At 40.5% G+C, this 23,823-nt stretch overlaps 2 protein-coding genes across 2 annotated transcripts in view; both read right to left on the reverse strand.

Annotated features, from left to right (window-relative positions):
- The window catches only part of LOC118939500 (zinc finger CCHC domain-containing protein 24-like), a 46,260-nt gene extending 39,226 nt beyond the window's left edge, over positions 1–7,034 (reverse strand). Inside the window, exon 1 of the mRNA XM_036945993.1 lies at positions 6,453–7,034. Within this exon, the coding sequence (XP_036801888.1) occupies positions 6,453–6,671 (219 nt within the window). The 5' untranslated portion in view covers positions 6,672–7,034. The remainder of the gene's footprint in view (positions 1–6,452) is intronic.
- A 7,037-nt stretch (positions 7,035–14,071) lies between these two features.
- On the reverse strand, positions 14,072–14,983 carry LOC110492792 (S-antigen protein-like). Its single transcript, XM_021567272.2, has 3 exons — positions 14,875–14,983; positions 14,702–14,815; positions 14,072–14,478 (listed from the first exon to the last, which is right to left on the reverse strand). Exons 1-3 carry the CDS (start codon positions 14,930–14,932, stop codon positions 14,072–14,074), a joined length of 579 nt encoding a protein of 192 aa, XP_021422947.2. The 5' UTR covers positions 14,933–14,983.
- Positions 14,984–23,823: the final 8,840 nt, after the last annotated feature.

Raw genomic sequence — 23,823 nt, forward strand, 5'->3', positions numbered from 1 at the left:
TACACTAACCATGGGTCATACACTAACCATGGGTCATACACTAACCATGGGTCATACACTAACCATGGGTCATACACTAACCATGGGTCATACACTAACCATGGGTCATACTACAACTTCAAACAGCATATAGAATCAAGTATTTACTGAATGCTCTCGTGGATATCGTCATAACTCCACTGTCTTAATCATGACAGCTACTAGAACACATTCAAGCATGTATGAAATGGGCAATTACACAGTGACAGGGTGACGCTGAGACTCACTTTTACACTTTAAAAAATGTACGCCGAGCAAATTACCATTGATCGCAAAGTTAAACACACCTTACACCTACAGTATATGCAAAAGTTTACTTTTAACAATTGCCACTGAACTATACTGTACTGAACTCTACTGAACTCTACTATACTCTACTGAACTATACTGTACTGAACTCTACTGAACTCTACTATACTCTACTGTACTATACTCTACTGAACTATACTCTACTGAACTATGCACTAAGGAACTATACTGTACTGAACTCTACTGAACTCTACTATACTCTACTGAACTATACTCTACTGAACTATACTCTACTGAACTCTACTGTACTATACTCTACTGAACTATACTCTACTGAACTATGCACTAAGGAACTATACTGTACTGAACTGAACTCTACTCTACTGAACTATACTCTACTGAACTCTACTATACTCTACTGAACTATACTGTACTGAACTCTACTGAACTCTACTATACTCTACTGTACTATACTCTACTGAACTATACTCTACTGAACTATACTCTACTGAACTCTACTATACTCTACTGAACTATACTCTACTGAACTATGCACTAAGGAACTATACTGTACTGTACTGGACTCTACTGTACTGAACTGAACTCTACTGTACTGAACTATACTGTACTATACTCTACTGAACTATACTCTACTGAACTATGCACTAAGGAACTATACTGTACTGTACTGGACTCTACTGTACTGAACTGAACTCTACTGTACTGAACTATACTGTACTGAACTCTACTGAACTCTACTATACTCTACTGAACTATACTGTACTGAACTCTACTGAACTCTACTATACTCTACTGAACTATACTCTACTGAACTATGCACTAAGGAACTATACTATACTGTACTGGACTCTACTGTACTGTACTGTACTCTACTGTACTCTACTGAACTCTACGGAACTATACTCTACTGAACTCTACTGAACTCTACTATACTGTAATGTGCTATACTGCAATTGTGGTTTGTGACTACTATGATTTGGCCAATTCAATTGCAGTCATTGTGTAACTTATTTTTCAGTCACTCTGTTCCCATTTTGGTAACAGAGTGAAGCATTTTAGTAATTTAAAAATTCAGAAAAAAACTTGATATCAGTAAAAAAAAAAAATGTTGAACTTTCATGATCCTCCCTCCTCATAAGGGAGAGAAATTAGAAAATATCTTTAAAATATGTGGGTTTTTGGTTCACAGAATGACAAGACCTTAGATAATATTTTTTTAAACTTACAGAACTCAAAAAATAATTTCTGCAAAACTAAATATAAATGTTGATATTAGTTGTCAGGAGTCTTTACTTCAAAATGATTATGTTTCTTTTGTATTTATTTCTGATACCTTTAACAATAATACCTTACTTTTAATACCTTACTTTTAATACCTTACTTTTAATACCTTACTTTTAATACCTTACTTTTAATACCTTACTTTTAATACCTTACTTTTAGTACCTTACTTTTAATACCTTACTTTTAGTACCTTACTTTTAATACCTTACTTTTAGTACCTTACTTTTAGTACCTTACTTTTAATACCTTACTTTTAATACCTTACTTTTAGTACCTTACTTTTAATACCTTACTTTTAGTACCTTACTTTTAATACCTTACTTTTAGTACCTTACTTTTAATACCTTACTTTTAATACCTTACTTTTAGTACCTTACTTTTAATACCTTACTTTTAATACCTTACTTTTAGTACCTTACTTTTAGTACCTTACTTTTAGTACCTTACTTTTAGTACCTTACTTTTAATACCTTACTTTTAATACCTTACTTTTAGTACCTTACTTTTAATACCTTACTTTTAGTACCTTACTTTTAATACCTTACTTTTAGTACCTTACTTTTAGTACCTTACTTTTAATACCTTACTTTTAATACCTTACTTTTAATACCTTACTTTTAGTACCTTACTTTTAATACCTTACTTTTAGTACCTTACTTTTAGTACCTTACTTTTAATACCTTACTTTTAATACCTTACTTTTAGTACCTTACTTTTAATACCTTACTTTTAGTACCTTACTTTTAGTACCTTACTTTTAGTACCTTACTTTTAATACCTTACTTTTAGTACCTTACTTTTAATACCTTACTTTTAATACCTTACTTTTAGTACCTTACTTTTAGTACCTTACTTTTAGTACCTTACTTTTAGTACCTTACTTTTAATACCTTACTTTTAATACCTTACTTTTAGTACCTTACTTTTAATACCTTACTTTTAGTACCTTACATTTTTTATACCTTACTTTTTCTACTAGATGTTTTTCAAGACCCCTTTTCCATCTGTGTCACCATAAATCTGTTTTATTTTAGGTTGGAAAATGGTTGAACGGATGCCTTGATTTGACTTTCATTTGACACCAAATTTGATATGCTTCTAGAAACTTCACGTTGATGTTTTTTTGCGACACCCCGAATAAGCGAATAAGATACAGCCTAGCTTTCTGTAGCATATCTCACAAGCCAAATAAAATCCTAGTTTCTTCCTCACCGCGCCGGATGAATGTGGTATTCTACTTGACATACTGTACCGGTCTATGTGTCAGACTTCTCCTGACTTCTCCTGAGAGGGATGGTAATCAAATTGAGACACCACCACCAGCGTCAGCAGGCCCCATTGCAGTGTAGAAACATTGCATAGGGTCTACGTCCCAAACGGCACCCTATTGCCTATATAGTGCACTACTTTTGACCGTAGCCCTACGGTCCCCGGTCAAAAATAGTGCTCTACTTAGGGAATAGAGTGCCGTTTGGGACGTTAGACTTTTTCAACCTGCCCTACCTCCCCCTGGCAGAACGGTCTCAACACACACCAGGCACTATGTACTGTGTAAGAGGGGCTCATTCATACTATAGCCTACATGCAGCTAATCACCAGTCACCACACTGTTGTGGCCCAATGGAGGCAGGTATGTCAGAGCTAGGGATTTACTGTACGTTTACTGTACGTTACTGTACGTTTACTGAACGTTTACTGAACGTTTAATGTACGTTACTGTACGTTTACTGTACGTTGCTGTACGTTACTATATGTTACTGTATGTTTACTGTATGTTACTGTACGTTACTATATGTTACTGTACGTTTACTATATGTTACTGTACGTTTACTATATGTTACTGTACGTTTAATGTACGTTTAATGTACGTTACTATATGTTACTGTACGTTTACTATATGTTACTGTACGTTTAATGTACGTTTAATGTACGTTACTGTACGTTACTGTACGTTACTCTATGTTACTGTACGTTTAATGTACGTTACTGTACGTTACTATATGTTACTGTACGTTTAATGTACGTTACTGTACGTTACTGTATGTTACTTTACGTTACTGTACGTTTACTGAACGTTACTGTACATTTACTGAATGTTTAATGTATGTCACTGTACGTTACTGTACGTTACTGTACGTTTAATGTACGTTTAATGTACGTTACTATATGTTACTGTACGTTTACTATATGTTACTGTACGTTTAATGTACGTTACTGTACGTTACTGTACGTTACTCTATGTTACTGTACGTTTAATGTACGTTACTGTACGTTACTATATGTTACTGTACGTTTAATGTACGTTACTGTACGTTACTGTATGTTACTTTACGTTACTGTACGTTTACTGTACGTTACTGTACATTTACTGAATGTTTAATGTATGTCACTGTACGTTACTGTACGTTACTGTACGTTTAATGTACGTTACTGTATGTTACTGTACATTACTTTACGTTACTGTACGTTTACTGAACGTTACTGTACGTTTAATGTACGTTACTGTACGTTACTTTACGTTACTGTACGCTACTGTACGTTTACTGTACGCTACTGTACGTTACTGTACGTTACTGTACGTTAACTGAACGTTTAATGTATGTTACTGTATGTTACTGTACGTTTACTGTACGTTACTCTACGTTACTTTACGTTACTGTACGTTTACTGAACGTTACTGTACGTTTACTGAACGTTTAATGTACGTTACTGAACGTTACTGTATGTTACTGTACTTTACTGTACGTTACTGTACGTTACTGTACGTTTACTGTACGTTTACTGTATGTTACTGTACGTTACTGTATGTTACTTTACGTTACTGTACGTTTACTGAACGTTACTGTACATTTACTGAATGTTTAATGTATGTCACTGTACGTTACTGTACGTTACTGTACGTTTAATGTACGTTTAATGTACGTTACTATATGTTACTGTACGTTTACTATATGTTACTGTACGTTTAATGTACGTTTAATGTACGTTACTGTACGTTACTGTACGTTACTCTATGTTACTGTACGTTTAATGTACGTTACTGTACGTTACTATATGTTACTGTACGTTTAATGTACGTTACTGTACGTTACTGTATGTTACTTTACGTTACTGTACGTTTACTGTACGTTACTGTACATTTACTGAATGTTTAATGTATGTCACTGTACGTTACTGTACGTTACTGTACGTTTAATGTACGTTACTGTATGTTACTGTACATTACTTTACGTTACTGTACGTTTACTGAACGTTACTGTACGTTTAATGTACGTTACTGTACGTTACTTTACGTTACTGTACGCTACTGTACGTTTACTGTACGCTACTGTACGTTACTGTACGTTACTGTACGTTAACTGAACGTTTAATGTATGTTACTGTATGTTACTGTACGTTTACTGTACGTTACTCTACGTTACTTTACGTTACTGTACGTTTACTGAACGTTACTGTACGTTTACTGAACGTTTAATGTACGTTACTGAACGTTACTGTATGTTACTGTACTTTACTGTACGTTACTGTACGTTACTGTACGTTTACTGTACGTTTACTGTATGTTACTGTACTTTACTGTACGTTACTGTACGTTTACTGAACGTTACTGAACGTTACTGTACGTTTACTGTACGTTTACTATATGTTACTGTACTTTACTGTACGTTACTGTACGTTTACTGAACGTTTAATGTACGTTACTGTACGTTACTGTACGTTACTGAACGTTTAATGTACGTTACTGTACGTTACTGTACGTTTACTGTACGTTACTGTACGTTAACTGAACGTTTAATGTATGTTACTGTATGTTACTGTACGTTACTGTACGTTACTGTACGTTTACTGAACGTTACTGTACGTTACTGAACGTTTAATGTACATTACTGTACGTTACTGTACATTGACTGTATGTTACTGTACGTTAACTGTACGTTTACTGTACGTTACTGTACGTTTACTGTACGTTACTGTACGTTTACTGAACGTTTAATGTACATTACTGTACGTTACTGTACGTTTACTGTACGTTACTCTGTTACTGTACGTTTACTGTGTTACTGTACATTTACTGTACGCTTACTGTGTTACTGTACGTTACTGTACGTTTACTGTATGTTACTGTACGTTTACTGTACGTTACTCTACGTTACTGTACGTTACTGTATGTTACTGTACGTTACTGTATATTACTGTACGTTGCTGTACGTCCAACTAAAATAATATTGCAAGTGGGTCATGCATTAAAATATGTAGGATGGCACATTGGATTGGTAAATTATTCTAATTACTTCTAAATTGAACCTTTATTTAACTAGTCTAGTCAGTTAATAACAAATTCTTATTTACAATGACGGCCTACCCCGGGAAAACCCAGACGACGCTGTGCCAACTGTGCGCCGCCTTATGGGACTCCCAATCACAGCTGGTTGTGATACAGCCTGGATTCGAACCATGGGTCTGCAGTGACGCCTCTAGCACTGAGATGCAGTGCCTTAGACCGCAGGGGCTCTGCTTTCATTCTTAAAATGGGACCGTAAGATTTGTAGCCTTATGGGTTGAGTATAATTATTATTATAATCAAAAGCAAATGATATAAGAACATATCTGTGCATGATTCACGTGAATGGGGTAAGCATACAGTATACAGCTTTTATGTTCAACTTGAGACAACAAAAAATATATGGTTAAAAGTGTTCGTTGCAATGACAACATTATAATTGTTCTATGAATGACAGAATACAATATTGGATGAAGTTCAATCAAAGTTCAATCAAAGCATGACACACTGTGCAGTTTGTGCAAATCACATATTTCATAGTTGGTTTTTTTTTTAAATAAACTTTTCACAACTTTACCTCATTCCTCTGAAGTTGCAAGAAATTGTTAAGATAGTTTGAGTTGAGCGCAGAGCTCAGGTCGACAGCAGCAGCGGAGTCCGGTGGAGAACTCTCAGAATCCGGTCCGAACGCTTCGAAGTCATTGGTCTGGTGGGAGTCTTGTAGAGACATATAGATCCAGTTCAGTAGTTGTGCTGGTTGGTACACAGATGTACCCGTATCTATGGCAGACATCATGTTGATCTTTGGAAGAGGAACGCACAGCGCGTCTTGGAAGTTAAAAAGCGCCTCCGGAGTTGTTGCTGCAGAATTAGGCTACCAAAATCAAATCACGTAAACCTGATACAAAAATAAATCCTTTCGACCTCTTTAACCTGATAAAAAAAAAAAGATCCTTGCATTCACGGTCACGGGAGAACCGTGATAAAGGCATGTCAGGGTAAAACGTTTGTGCCAGTCAAAATATATGTGGACTCCACTCTGTAGCCCATCTCCACTCACCGTAGACCACAGCTGGGATGAGCTCAGCTCATTGCATATTCTCTCTCGGTCATTGGAGTGCTTCATTGTGAATAGCTAGGAGGTCTGATAGAGCACCACAGTGGAGATGTCACAATACCCATGAAACCTTGCGGTCAATCAGGAAAATGGTTCCAATACTTTTTCCCATAGGGGATTTTACAAACATTTAACATAAAGGCTGTGTTTCGTGTAGGCCTGGCCTGTAGTTTTGATAACCATGTAAATCTATTTCGGACAAAGGTGACTTTTGTTAATATATTCGGCTCTATTTACACTCAGATTCGAAAATGCCAATTAGCATCAAAGTAAACATCTTGCAAAACTACAAATCCCAGCATGCTCCTGCATGTCATCTCTAGCTGACACCTTTACTAACAGGTATTGTGTCAATTTAAAACTTGCACAAGACAGTTCACAGAATTGTTAATTTAAAGAAATATAGCCTATTTATTCCCTACTACATTTAGCTAACATTAGATAGTTCATCCAGGTTCTTACCTTTGCCTCAATTCGTCAGTCTCATCCAGATCATCATGGCATATGTAGTTCTTTATGATAGCCACATTAGCAGTTAATTAGCATTTAATTTGGGGGGGGGGGTAAATACAGACTAATATATTGATAAAAGCCACCTTGTCCTAGAGAGATTTACACGGTTATTAAAACATCACGCCAGTGTAAGACTCCACAAAACACGTCCCTTATTTTAAGCGTTTCTATTATCCCCAATGGGAAAAATGAATGGTGGAAAAAAGATTGGAACCATTTCCTTGTTTGACCGCTAGGTTTTATGGGTATTATGTTGTAATCTATGCTAGAGTAGTCTCGATAGCTACAGTAGGGTCAGGTTTTCGTGACCGATGCTGGAGAGTTGTAGTGGCAGTGGTATAACGTAGGCTAATTAATTAACAAAAAAATACTTTAAAGTAGACTAGTACTTATGCAGTTTTCTGTATATTACTTCACTATTTATAATTTTTGGACAACTTTGACTTTTGCGTCACTACATTCCTAATTACAATAGCGTACATTTTACTCCATACATTTTCCCTGACACCCAAAAGTTCATTTTGAATGAACGCTTAGCAGGACAGGGAAATGGTCCCATTTACACACTTATCAAGAAAACATCACTGGTCATCTCTACTGCCTCTGATCTGGCAGACTCACTAAACAGAGAACATCACTGGTCATCTCTACTGCCTCTGATCTGGCAGACTCACTAAACAGAGAACATCACTGGTCATCTCTACTGCCTCTGATCTGGCAGACTCACTAAACAGAGAACATCACTGGTCATCTCTACTGCCTCTGATCTGGCAGACTCACTAAACAGAGAACATCACTGGTCATCTCTACTGCCTCTGATCTGGAGGACTCAGTAAACAGAGAACATCCCTGGTCATCTCTACTGCCTCTGATCTGGAGGACTCAGTAAACAGAGAACATCCCTGGTCATCTCTACTGCCTCTGATCTGGCGGACTCACTAAACAGAGAACATCCCTGGTCATCTATACTGCCTCTGATCTGGCAGACTCACTAAACAGAGAACATCACTGGTCATCTATACTGCCTCTGATCTGGAGGACTCACTAAACAGAGAACATCCCTGGTCATCTCTACTGCCTCTGATCTGGAGGACTCAGTAAACAGAGAACATCCCTGGTCATCTCTACTGCCTCTGATCTGGCGGACTCACTAAACAGAGAACATCCCTGGTCATCTATACTGCCTCTGATCTGGCAGACTCACTAAACAGAGAAGCTCCCTGGTCATCTCTACTGCCTCTGATCTGGTGGACTCACTAAACAGAACATCCCTGGTCATCTATACTGCCTCTGATCTGGCAGACTCACTAAACAGAGAAGCTCCCTGGTCATCTCTACTGCCTCTGATCTGGCAGACTCACTAAACAGAGAAGCTCCCTGGTCATCTCTACTGCCTCTGATCTGGCAGACTCACTAAACAGAGAACATCCCTGGTCATCTATACTGGCTCTGATCTGGCAGACTCACTAAACAGAGAAGCTCCCTGGTCATCTCTACTGCCTCTGATCTGGCAGACTCACTAAACAGAGAAGCTCCCTGGTCATCTATACTGCCTCTGATCTGGCAGACTCACTAAACAGAGAACATCCCTGGTCATCTCTACTGCCTCTGATCTGGCGGACTCACTAAACAGAGAACATCACTGGTCATCTATACTGCCTCTGATCTGGAGGACTCACTAAACAGAGAACATCCCTGGTCATCCCTACTGCCTCTGATCTGGAGGACTTACCAAACAGAGAACATCCCTGGTCATCTCTACTGCCTCTGATCTGGCGGACTCACTAAACAGAGAACATCCCTGGTCATCTCTACTGCCTCTGATCTGGAGGACTCAGTAAACAGAGAACATCCCTGGTCATCTCTACTGCCTCTGATCTGGCGGACTCACTAAACAGAGAACATCCCTGGTCATCTATACTGCCTCTGATCTGGCAGACTCACTAAACAGAGAAGCTCCCTGGTCATCTCTACTGCCTCTGATCTGGTGGACTCACTAAACAGAACATCCCTGGTCATCTATACTGCCTCTGATCTGGAGGACTCACTAAAAATAGAACATCACTGGTCATCTCTACTGCCTCTGATCTGGCAGACTCACTAAACAGAGAAGCTCCCTGGTCATCTCTACTGCCTCTGATCTGGAGGACTCACTAAACAGAGAAGCTCCCTGGTCATCTCTACTGCCTCTGATCTGGTGGACTCACTAAACAGAACATCCCTGGTCATCTATACTGCCTCTGATCTGGCAGACTCAGAAAACAGAGAAGCTCCCTGGTCATCTCTACTGCCTCTGATCTGGTGGACTCACTAAACAGAACATCCCTGGTCATCTATACTGCCTCTGATCTGGAGGACTCACTAAAAAGAGAACATCACTGGTCATCTCTACTGCCTCTGATCTGGCAGACTCACTAAACAGAGAAGCTCCCTGGTCATCTCTACTGCCTCTGATCTGGCGGACTCACTAAACAGAGAACATCACTGGTCATCTCTACTGCCTCTGATCTGGCAGACTCACTAAACAGAGAACATCCCTGGTCATCTCTACTGCCTCTGATCTGGCAGACTCACTAAACAGAGAAGCTCCCTGGTCATCTCTACTGCCTCTGATCTGGCAGACTCACTAAACAGAGAACATCCCTGGTCATCTCTACTGCCTCTGATCTGGCAGACTCACTAAACAGAGAACATCCCTGGTCATCTCTACTGCCTCTGATCTGGCGGACTCACTAAACAGAGAAGCTCCCTGGTCATCTCTACTGCCTCTGATCTGGAGGACTCAGTAAACAGAGAACATCACTGGTCATCTCTACTGCCTCTGATCTGGCGGACTCACTAAACAGAGAACATCCCTGGTCGTCTCTACTGCCTCTGATCTGGCAGACTCACTAAACAGAGAACATCACTGGTCATCTCTACTGCCTCTGATCTGGCAGACTCACTAAACAGAGAACATCACTGGTCATCTCTACTGCCTCTGATCTGGCAGACTCACTAAACAGAGAACATCACTGGTCATCTCTACTGCCTCTGATCTGGCAGACTCACTAAACAGAGAACATCACTGGTCATCTCTACTGCCTCTGATCTGGAGGACTCACTAAACAGAGAAGCTCCCTGGTCATCTCTACTGCCTCTGATCTGGAGGACTCACTAAACAGAGAACATCCCTGGTCATCTCTACTGCCTCTGATCTGGAGGACTCACTAAACAGAGAACATCCCTGGTCATCTCTACTGCCTCTGATCTGGCGGACTCACTAAACAGAGAACATCCCTGGTCATCTATACTGCCTCTGATCTGGCAGACTCACTAAACACAAATACTTTGTGTTGGGAGACAACAATTGTGCCATCTGGTTTCCAATTATTTACACTTTTACTTTTGATACTTATTAAGTATTTTTGAGCAAATACATTTACTTAGGGATACTTAAAGCTGCAAACTTTCATATAGACATGTGAGTTATAGATCTGTCGTTCTCATTGAAACCCAAGTGTACGAAGCGGTAGATCTGTTCTATGTGCGCTATTTCTATGCTTCCCTGTTCTTAAGTTTTGTTTTTGTGTCTTTTACGTTCAGTTTTGTACACCAGCTTCAAAACAACAGAAAATACAATATTTGTGTTTATGGAAAATATATTTATACCATTTAGATGGTATAAGGATTCTCACCACTGTACTTGCTTGTTTTGCCACATAAACTGAAATTAAGCAAGCTATTTGAATTTTAGGAAACAGGAAATAGCAGAGGGATTTCTGCATAGTGCATGGTTAAGTATATTTAAAACCAAATACTTTTAAACTTTTACTCAAGTAGTATTTTACTCGGTGACTTTCACAATAACTTGAGTAACTTTATATTAAGGTATCTTTACTTTTACTCAAGTAAGACAATTGGGTACTTTTCCCATTCCTGTGCAGTGGGTATTGAATGATATGGATGGGATAGGCCGATTTCCATTCAACCTTTTTATGCGAGTAAAGTAGACCTACATGTCGGATTAAACAAGGTCATAAACTGCTGGAAACAGCTCAATTCTCGGTAAACTTTCAACATTTTGTCAAACCAAAGTACTTTTTTTTCTGTTAGTAAAATAAATGATACGATAAATGGTGGTGGAAACGCTTTTATGCACGACTGTTGATACAATAACCATCATATGGAAGGAAGTAAACTTGGAGTCATGAGATGATATGTTGTGTGGTCCTCCAACTACGACTCAGGAAACCATGCAGTTTATTAGGCTACAGATGAAACAAGTTATGATGAACTTCAAGGGGTGGTGAAAGTGCATGGTGACGAGCTTGATGCTGATTTCTAATAAATATCCAGGGTCTTATTCTGGTGACATGATGATCGATGCTTGGCTGCCGTTTGACAAATTAAAAATAATCTCGCTCTTTTGTCCGTAGTAATCTCATCGTGTAGACTAGTCTACCCACATCGTATCTGCGAACTGTTGGCTCGAGCACACCTGCCAATACCGGAGTGGGCACATTCACTATATAATGGAAAACATTTGAAAATTATATGGAAACCCATTTAACTTGTGTTTTTTTATTCGGCACGTGGGACATTAACTGCAAAAAGGTATTCTATGTGCACTACATCATTTCGCACAGATTTAAAAAAAATCCGCACCAAGTCATTTTGCATGGAAACACATCTCTGGTGGGGAAAATGTGCATATTTTATTAATGCATATGTTAGAATATTCGTATGAAAATCTGTCGCCATCGTTTCTATGGAAACCTGGCGAGTGAGTGACATAACAAGAGAAAAACTGCAGATGCAAAACCAACCTATCAGCTACTGAATACAGTGATACAATAATAACTATAAAAGGAAGTAAATTACTCAGTTTAAGTTTGCACAGTATTCATATGACTGTGTTATATTAAAAGTTCATTGTAAATGAGAGATTTGCAAATTAGAAACATTTGAAAATTGTATTGAGTGACTGAAAACCTGTGGGGCCGTGCTTCAAAGCCATTTCCACAGAGAGGGGCAAACACATGTAACCTGTACAATTTACAATTAAATAACAAATGACTCACCGTACAATCAAATGTTTTCATTATAACTCAAAAACAAGTTGCATTTCAATTCGTGACTCAAGTTACAGAAGCCTACTGACACACTTCTCTCTCAGCCATGAAATGACCGCCATCTACTGTTCACGCGAAAGATATCGTGGGGGAAGTGACGTCATCGATTCTGCTTCCAACACAACCATGTCGGATGCTGTGTTCGAAAAGGTTGGCATTGAATTTCTCCTAAAATATAACTAAATACAACTCCCCATATAATAGCCAATTTCCATAAGCAAGCGTTACTATCCTAGTTAATTGTATATAAACATAATATATCACCTCATATTTATTTGATTTGGAATAACAAAGACAAAATACAAGAATAGATCTTAATTTTTCCAAAGATGGTTCAAGAACGGTATTTTGTTAGTGACAGTTATTTCATGAAAATTTACATTTTTATTTTGTATTAAATTATTTTATTAGCATCCTATTAGATGGTGTGTGCATCAATAATAAAATAAATAATACATAAATAAAAGTTAACTAATAATGATATTAGAAAGATATATATATATATATACATATGTACTATTTACACAAAAGTATGTGGACACTACTTCAAATTAGTGGATTCGGGTATTTCAGCCACACCCGTTGCTGACAGGTGTATTACACAGCCATGTAATCTCCACAGACAAACATTGTCAGTAGAATGGCCTTACTGAAGAGCTGTGACTTTCAACGTGGTACCGCCATAGACTGCCACCTTTCCAAAAAAGTCAGTTTGTCGAATGTCTCAAGAGAGATTCATCTCAGATCCAGGACCCACCTCAGAGAGATTCATCTCAGATGAAGGACCCACCTCAGAGAGATTCATCTCAGATCCAGGACCCACCTCAGAGAGATTCATCTCAGATCCAGGACCCACCTCAGAGAGATTCATCTCAGATCCAGGACCCACCTCAGAGAGATTCATCTCAGATCCAGGACCCACCTCAGATATATTCACCTCAGATGTAGGACCCACCTCAGAGATATTCATCTCAGATCCAGGACCCACCTCAGAGATATTCATCTCAGATCCAGGACCCACCTCAGATGCAGAACCCACCTCAAGATATTCATCTCAGATCCAGGACCCAGCTCAGAGATATTCATCTTAGATCCAGAACCCACCTCAGAGATATTCATCTTATGTCCAGGACTCACCTCAGAGACATTCATCTCAGATCCAGGACCCACCTCAGAGATATTCATCTCAGATCCAGGACCCACCTCAGAGATATTCATCTCAGATGTAGGACCCACCTCAGATATATTCACCTCAGATGTAGGACCCACCTCAGAGATATTCATCTCAGATCCAGGACCCACCTCAGAGATATTCATCTCAGATCCAGGACCCACCTCAGATGCAGAACCCACCTCAAGATATTCATCTCAGATCCAGGACCCAGCTCAGAGATATTCATCTTAGATCCAGAACCCACCTCAGAGAGATTCATCTCAGATACAGGAACCACCTCAGATATTCATCTCAGATGAAGGACCCATCTCAGATGAAGGACCCATCTCAGAGATATTCATCTCAAATGAAGGACCCATCTCAGATGAAGGACCCATCTCAGAGATATTCATCTCAGATCCAGGACCCACCTCAGATACATTAATCTCAGATCCAGGACCCACCTCAGAGATATTAATCTCAGATCCAGGACCCACCTCAGAGATATTAATCTCAGATCCAGGATCCACCTCAGAGATATTAATCTCAGATGAAGGACCCACCTCAGAGATATTCATCTCAGATGAAGGACCCATCTCAGATAAAGGACTCACCTCAGCGATATTCATCTCAGATAAAGGACTCACCTCAGCGATGTTCATCTCAGCCACTCCTTCTCCCTCTGTGTCTAGCTGCTGGAAAGATCCTGTTACAATAGTAAGTACATTTATGAATGATAACTTTGTTGGATATGACCAGTGTCATGTCGATTAGACACCAAATGGAAGAAAACAAGGAGGGACTACCTCGACTTGTGCAATGAGAAGAAGGGTTTTAAAGCATTAACGGTTGCCCAGGTAACTGGTTTAGCATACATTAGGTCTACACACAGTACATCCATCTTGATTAACTACCAGTACAGTACTTACTAAACAAGGCTTCCAGTTTCACCAGACAGCAGATGAAGTTGTCAAAGTCTATGGCCTCGTTCTCAGCATAGCGAGCCACCAGGACCTGATTCAGCCTGTTGTTCAGTTTAAAACCTTCGAGGGAAGACGGCAGAGTCAATAGTGTGTGTGTGTGTGTGTGTGTGTAACTATACCTGCCGACTCCACAGCAAGTCGCATCTCATAGGAGCTCATGGATCCCGACTTGTCCATGTCACATTCTCTATAGATGACCTACCGATAAAACACACAGATATCAAATTCTCTACAGATGATCTACCAATAAACACACAGATATTATAGACATAGGCTGGGATTAAATTTTATGTTGCGTTATGTCGCAGCCGACTACATGCACAGTGTTTACCATGAAATGATCTCTGCGAACGTCATGGAAAATGCCTATAAAATAAACATTGTCAGATTCATAGTGCCTGGCGCTATAACACCAATCTGTACCGTTGACACCAGGCAGGATGGGACCATGGACTCATGCTGCTGATGCCAAAACCTGACTCTGCCATCAGCATGACGCAACAGGAAGTGGGACTCGTCAGACCAGGAGATGTATTTCTCCTCCTCATTGTCCAGCGTTGGTGATGGCGTGTCCACTGTAGCTGCTGCTTCTTCTTCTTGTGTTTAGTTGATAGGAGTGGAGTCCCGTGTGGTCGTCTGCTGCAATAGCCCATCCATGACAAGGATCGACGAGTTGTGCGTTCCGAGATGACACGCTGTTATTTGACTGTTTGTGGCACGCCTGTTAGTTTGCACGATTCTTGACCCGGCGTGCCTGCCACCGACGATCATACCACGCCCATCGTCGCTTAGGTCACTTGTTTTGCCCATTCTAACGTTCAATCGAACAGTAACTGAATGCCTCGATGCCTGTTTGCCTGTTTTATATCGCAAGCCATGGCCATGTGACTCACTGTCTGTAGGAGCGAACCATTTTCGTGAACGGGAACCTAAGAAAAAAATAATTTAAACGAAATCAAGAGCTGTTAAGAGGTTTCTCTGCTTTTTCCAGTCGCTTAACGGCAGTTGGTTCACAATAAGTTAATGTTTAATTTTCTATAACTTACTATCAACTAGTTGCAAGTGGGTTACTGTAAAATTCACAGTAACTTACTGTAGATAATCCATCACATTCACTGATCTGACAGTCTGGTAGGAAAGTGAGAATTGCATGGTGACTGTCTATAAAATATTTGGTATCACAGGCACTTAACTAACAGTATACAAGTGTAATCATTATGAACAGAATATAACTGAGCACATTAACTGAGATGACGTTCCCTCTCATGAAAGCCACACCCCCCAATTAGCCACACCTGCAATCTCCTGATAGGCTGTCGCTGCTTAGTATGCTGCCAATCACTAAGTGTGTCACATGCTTCACAAACAACAACAGGTGTAGACTAACAGTGAAATCCTTACTAACGGGCCCTTACCAACAATGCAGAGAGAAAATACAAATAGTAGAGAAAATAGAATGAAAGAAAAATAATAATACAAGAAACACAAGTAATTTTACTTTTATACACCAATTTGATTGGAAGAGATAATTGAAGTAGATTCGGTATGTACATATAGGTAGGGATAAAGTGACACAGGTGACTCAAATCAAATATTATTTGCTTCTAAAAACAAGGTGACAAGGCAACGGGACATATAATAAACATTAACATTAAGTATTTGTGATGAGAGATTAGTGCAAAAATTATCCGTGCAGATATTCCAAGTAGCTATTGGTTAACAATTTAAATAACTATTTAGCAGTCTTATACACTGAAAAAAAATATGCATGCAACAATTTCAAAGATTTCACTGAGTTACAGTTCATATAAGGAAATCAGTCAATTTAAATAAATTAATTAGGCCCTAATCTATCGATTTCACATGACTGGGAATACAGATATGCATCTGTTGGTCACAGATACCTTAAAAAAAAAGTAGGGGCATGGATCAGAAAACCAGTCAGTCAATGGGATGTCATATCTGGTGAGTATGCAGGCCATGGAAGAACTGGGACATTTTCAGCTTACAGGAATTGACTACAGATCTTTGTGACATGGGGCTGGGCATTATCATGCTGAAACATGAGGTAAAGGCGGTGGATGAATGGAACAACAATGAGCCGCAGGATCTCATCACGTTATTTCTGTGCATTCAAATTGCAGTCAATAAAATTAAATTGTGTCACCCCGTGGGGTCAAAATGATCACAAGAACAGTGAGCAAAAATCCCAGAACCACATGACCTAGTGAATGACCTGCAGAGAGCTGGGACCAAAGTAACAAAGCCTACCATCAGTAACAAACTACGCCGCCAGGTACTCAAATCCTGCAGTGCCAGACGTGTCACCCTGCTTAAGCAAGTACATGTCCAGGCCTGTCTGAAGTTTGCTAGAGAGCATTTGGATGATCCAGAAGAAGATTGGGAGAATGTCATATGGTCAGATGAAACCAAAATATAACTTTTTGGTGAAAACTCAACTCGTCGTGTTTGGAGGACAAAGAATGCTGAGTTGCATCCAAAGAACACCATACCTACTGTGAAGCATGGGGTGGAAACATCATGCTTTGGGGCTGTTTTTCTGCAAAGGGACCAGGACGACTGATCCGTGTAAAGGAAAGAATGAATGGGGCCATGTATCGTGAGATTTTGATTGAAAACCTCCTTCCATCAGCAAGGGCATTGAAGATGAAACGTGGCTGGGTCTTTCAGCATGACAATGATCCCAAACACACCACCCGGGCAACGAAGGAGTGGCTTTGTAAGAAGCATTTCAAGGTCCTGGAGTGGACTAGCCAGTCTCCAGATCTCAACCCCATAGAACATCTTTGTAGGGAGTTGAAAGTCCATGTTGCCCAGCAACAGCCCCAAAACAGCCCCAAAACATCACTGCTCTAGAGGAGATCTGCATGGAGGAATGGGCCAAAATACCAGCAACAGTGTGTGAAAACCTTCTGAAGACTTACAGAAAACGTTTGACCTCTGTCATTGCCAACAAAGGGTATATAACAAAGTATTGAGATAAACTTTTGTTATTGACCAAATACTTATTTTCCACCATAATTTGCAAATAAATTCATAAAAAATCCTACAATGTGAATTTCTGGATTTCTTTTCTCATTTTGTCTGTCATAGTTGAAGTGTACCGATGATGAAAATTACAGGCCTCTCTCATCTTTTTAAGTGGGAGAACTTGCACATTTGGTGGCTGACTAAATACTTTTTTTGCCCCACTGTAGCTAGCTAGCTAGGTGAACAATGAACCACAATACCAACTCATGATGTAACTACGCTGAGATGAATCTGCAGGTAGCTAACCAACCAGGTTCAATGTAAGCTAGCTAACATTAAGCTATAATTTACAAATCAAATGGCTCTGAGATATGAATAATAAGATCATACACGTAACATTAGCTAGCTAGCTAACAGTACACTTTAACTTGAAATGAAAACGACTTTCTGTCAAAATTAGAAACGTGTAATATCTGAAAATATATCTAGCTAGACTTTCTTACCCGTATGCATCATGAATGAACGATTCTCCCTGTCACGGATGCCTTAGTTTGAAGATGTCATTTTTTCTCCATTTCCTTAGCTGTCATACTCTAATTCCACTGATTTCAAAAATCGGTCCTCCAGAAAGTGGAGAATAACACTTATGCAGTTCTATTACAAGATAATAAAAAAAAATTAAAAGCCACATTAGACAGGATTACCTAATACACACACTGAGCAGTTCAAAGAGACAGAAGCCTCTATATGGCAGTCCAATCCGAACTCATCTCTCGGCATGTCCAGCCCACTCATTATCTCAGCCAATAATGGCTAGTGGGAACGTTGCAGACTTTTTCTGTGGCTAAACCAACTAGGCTCGTAATTTAACAATTTTATTCATATTTACAGATGGCATACACGTTTGTTATTAAGGCACTTGAAAGTTCACATGTTCCAGAAGGTATTTCTCCCCAAAAAATGCATTTTGATAAAAAATAAATATATATATATATATATATATATATATGTGTGTCACGCCCTGACCTGAGTATTCTTTGTTTTCCTTTATATATTTTGGTTAGGTCAGGGTGTGACGAGGGTGGTATGTGTGTTTTTGTATCATCTAGGGTTTTTGGACTGTCTAGGGTTTTTTGTAGATTTATGGGGTTGTTTACCATCTAGGTGTTTATGTATGTCTATGGTTGCCTAGATTGGTTCTCAATTAGAGGCAGGTGTTTATCGTTGTCTCTGATTGGGAACCATATTTAGGCAGCCATCTTCTTTGGGTATTTGGTGGGTTATTGTCTATGTTATGTTGTGCGTTAGCGGTGTGTTTCGTTAGCAGTCGCCTTATCGTTTTGTTTAAGTGTTCTTTGTGTTCTTCCTTCAATAAGGAAGATTGTATTCTAACCGCGCTGCGCTTTGGTCTACTCCATACGACGATCGTGACAATATGTTTACGTTTAAATAGCTCTCCGGTAAAGTAGTGACCTGCGACATAGCCTAGTTTCCTGAAACGAGTCACATGGTCTGGCCCCAGGACACCTAAGGTGAACCCCCTGAGCCTTTAGTTGTTAAAATGCTACTTTACTTCTTAATAACCCTCGATTCAATAAATACATTCATTATGAAAACCAGCAACAATTCTGCAGTATTTTGGTTCCACAGCTTCACAACTGATGGATTTTATAGATTTTTCATGAACCACCACCCTCTGACAGAGGATCATCTGTTGACAGTCTACCTTCACCCTCTGACAGAGGAACATCTGTTTACAGTCTACCTTCACCCTCCGACAGAGGAACATCTGTTTACAGTCTACCTTCACCCTCCGACAGAGGAACATCTGTTTACAGTCTACCTTCACCCTCTGACAGAGGATCATCTGTTTACAGTCTACCTTCACCCTCTGACAGAGGATCATCTGTTTACGGTCTACCTTCACCCTCTGACAGAGGATCATCTGTTTACAGTCTACCTTCACACTCTGACAGAGGAACATCTGTTTACAGTCTACCTTCACCCTCTGACAGAGGATCATCTGTTGACAGTCTACCTTCACTCTCTGACAGAGGATCATCTGTTTACAGTCTACCTTCACCCTCTGACAGAGGAACATCTGTTTAGTCTACCTTCACCCTCTGACAGAGGATCATCTGTTTACAGTCTACCTTCACCTTCTGACAGAGGATCATCTGTTTACAGTCTACCTTCACTCTCCGACAGGGGAACATCTGTTTACAGTCTACCTTCACCCTCCGACAAAGGAACATCTGTTGACAGTCTACCTTCACCCTCTGACAGAGGAACATCTGTTTAGTCTACCTTCACCCTCTGACAGAGGATCATCTGTTTACAGTCTACCTTCACCCTCTGACAGAGGAACATCTGTTGACAGTCTACCTTCACCCTCTGACAGAGGAACATCTGTTTACAGTCTACCTTCACCCTCTGACAGAGGATCATCTGTTGACAGTCTACCTTCACCCGTCACTTCCTCTCTGCCATTGACTGGGTTTCGCTGTTGTCTAGCTGCTTGTGGTTGAGGCCTCTTCCTGCCCTTCTTCCTCTTCTTCTTGATCTTTCTTGTTTTCAGCATTACCAGAGTTCTGTCCGGGCTCTGGAGGAGTAATCGGGTCATATTGACTAGGCTCATTCACGACACCCTCTTCCTTGACCTGTGGCTCGTTCACACTCTTTAGACTTGCCCTCACACTGGACACACGTTTCCCCTTGGAGTTATCAATATATACCATTCTTCCTGTTCCATCATGTACGGTTCGTACTTTAACATGAGAGGTTGTGCCCCAAGTAAATACACTCTCAGGGTAAACACTGCCGAATTGGTTTGGATCAGGACAGAACAGGCAGTTAACCCACTGTTCCTAGGCCGTCATTGAAAATAAGAATTTGTTCTTAAACTGACTTGCCTAGTTAATTAAAGGTAAAATAAAATTTAAACAAATTCAAAATTAGAATGAACATACCCTGAACACTAGGTAAACCTAACATGAAACTTTCCACCTGCATCCTGTTGTACTTGCGAACATCCCCTGTTGACAGGTCCCCCGTGCCCCTCTATTGGTGGCTCTCTGGGATTTTCATAGTTCTCTCGGCATCCGTTGAAATAGGCCTTATCCTCTGTCAGCTATATTGTCCAAACTTCCATCTCCCTGATACCCCATTGTCCACATTCTCCTTGCAAGAGTCCAGTACACATAAATTATCATTTAATTAAATTTTTCACCATTTTCTTGTCTTTATTTTTTCATTTATTTTTCCTTAAAATATAACAAATATAAAAAATCTAAACATACCTTTTTTTCCTGTCATTTTCAACATTCATTTTGTCATCATTATTTTCTTCTCCCTTTTAAACTTAAACATAAAATCAAAACAGCCAGTTTTAAGTAACTCAAACCCCTAACAAAACACAACCTTATCCCGGGGAGATGCCCTCCTCACCTGGATCACACCTGGAGTGCCCTCCCCCTGACGAGTCAATAAAACTCAGTATATCCAGTGACTCAACCTCAGTTTCTCCCTCCAACCGAGTCTCAGTGTCTAGCTTAGCAAGGGCCTTTATTTGCCTTATAGGCCAGGAGTTCTGTTAAGATCTCCAACGCTTCTGCTGTTTTGACTGATAGGTCCTCTAGCTCGTCAGCCTCTATCCTAGCCCTTCTATTCCCTTCCACCAACACTGATCTCCTGATAGGTCCTCTAGCTCGTCAGCCTCTATCCTAGCCCTTCTGTTCCCTTCCACCAACACTGATCTCCTGATAGGTCCTCTAGCTCGTCAGCCTCTATCCTAGCCCTTCTGTTCCCTTCCACCAACACTGATCTCCTGATAGGTCCTCTAGCTCGTCAGCCTCTATCCTAGCCCTTCTATTCCCTTCCACCAACACTGATCTCCTGATAGGTCCTCTAGCTCGTCAGCCTCTATCCTAGCCCTTCTGTTCCCTTCCACCAACACTGATCTCCTGATAGGTCCTCTAGCTCGTCAGCCTCTATCCTAGCCCATCTATTCCCTTCCACCAACACTGATCTCCTGATAGGTCCTCTTCGGCCTTTCCCTTAACTGATGCTCTCCTGTGATAGTTCAGTTGAAGGCTCCAACAGCACCATCCTCAGTTACCTGAGGGTCCAAGCCAATCAGCGGACTTTCAGTCAGGACTGGGATCAGGGTCCCAGTAGCACAACCCCCCCCCCCCCCTCCCCCCGGTGGATCCAGGCCATCTAGCAGGGTGTCTGTGACCTGTACATCCTCCCCATCAGGTTCCTGCCTTAGGTTCAGAAACTTCCAGAAAATGCTCCCAGATCCCCACCCCAGATCTGACATGTTCCCATCTATCCATATCCATCTCTAGGCAGACGTGGTGATATGGGGTCATCATCTCCAGTTACTTTATGTATGTACGTTATCTGATTCAATGTGTTGGATTATTTAATTGCAACCGTAACAGAGTTACATTAATCCCATGGTCTTCGTAGAGAGCTCTCTTCACCCTAGTTCTTTCCCAAACTTTTGCTCTCTCATTTCCCAACGTTTCCCTTTCCCACAAAGCCTGCTCTATTTCCGCTCTAGGTCGGCACCGGGCTCCCCAAAGGAGATGTTGGGGAGGTGGCAGACGACTCACTAAACCCCCCCTCCCCTCCCCCCCTGGGGTCCTCTGCCCCTCTCCATCTTTACCTCCACCGGAAACTTCCCTCCCCTGTCTTTTCTGGTGATTGTGTGTTTGCAAAATTCTCCTCGTACCAGTCACTCCATCCTCTATTTCTCTCTGCATAACTAGCCTTGCTACTAGTCTCTCATCTTTATACTCACACAACTCTCTAGTTAACACATTCAAGTACTCAACCTCTTCCTGAGTCTGTGTCTTGGGGTTTGCAAGCCTTGTGACTACACTTGGGGCAATTCTTCCTCCGGTACGGCCTTGTGGTCGTGCCCCCCTTACCGCGCATATCTCTACTGTCCACGTCACACCATCACTGTAAGCCTTGAACTTGTCCAAACAGTACAAGCCCGGGGACACGTGTGGTGATGGCATGGCCCCGGTATCGCCAATCTATATGCTACATGCGACATGGTAACTCAGCCTCTTCCTGCTCCAACACATAATATGCTGTCTTTTCATAGCTGGTGAGATTCTGTTTCTGTTCCTGTGGCAAGGCTCTCCTTCTGATCTCTTGTCGCTCTGACTGTCTCCTCTAGACCCGCCACTATCGGGTACAGAAAACTTGGCCGTACCTATACGGTATATGTTCTGTATTCTTCCTTGAGTTTGAATAATCGGTGTCTTTCACCAACTCTCCTACACATTTTATGCATTAGCGTTGGTTGGTTTAGTCTTTTCAGGAACCTGTGGCTTTCGTCCCCCTATTTGCCACTTAATATTATGTTAACATACCCTACATTACTCATCTCATATGTATATACTGTCCTCTATACCATCTACTGCATCTTGCCATCTTTATGTAATAAATGTATCACTAGCCACTTTAAACAATGCCACTTTTATGTTTACATACCCTACATTACTCATCTCATATGTATATACTGTACTCTATACCATCTACTGCATCTTGCCTATGCCGCTCTGTACCATCACTCATTCATATATCTTTATGTACATATTCTTTATCCCTTTACACTTGTGTCTATAAGGTAGTAGTTTTGGAATTGTTAGGTTAGATTACTCGTTGGTTATTACTGCATTGTCGGAACTAGAAGCACAAGCATTTCGCTACACTCGCATTAACATCTGCTAAGCATGTGTATGTGACAAATAACAATTTATTTGATTTGATTTTTAAATCCTCACACCATCCAATATGTGGCCTTAAACATTACCTTGGTCAACTTTGGACCCTCAGTATCCCGTCTACTCCTGTCATGGTCAACTTTGGACCCTCAGTATCCCGTCTACTCCTGTCATGGTCAACTTTGGACCCTCAGTATCCCGTCTACTCCTGTCATGGTCAACTTTAGACCCTCAGTAACCCGTCTACTCCTGTCATGGTCAACTTTGGACCCTCAGTATCCCGTCTACTCCTGTCATGGTCAACTTTGGACCCTCAGTAACCCGTCTACTCCT

This window comes from Oncorhynchus mykiss, chromosome 16 (genome assembly GCF_013265735.2).
Source record: "Oncorhynchus mykiss isolate Arlee chromosome 16, USDA_OmykA_1.1, whole genome shotgun sequence".
Taxonomy (NCBI): Eukaryota; Metazoa; Chordata; class Actinopteri; order Salmoniformes; family Salmonidae; genus Oncorhynchus; species Oncorhynchus mykiss.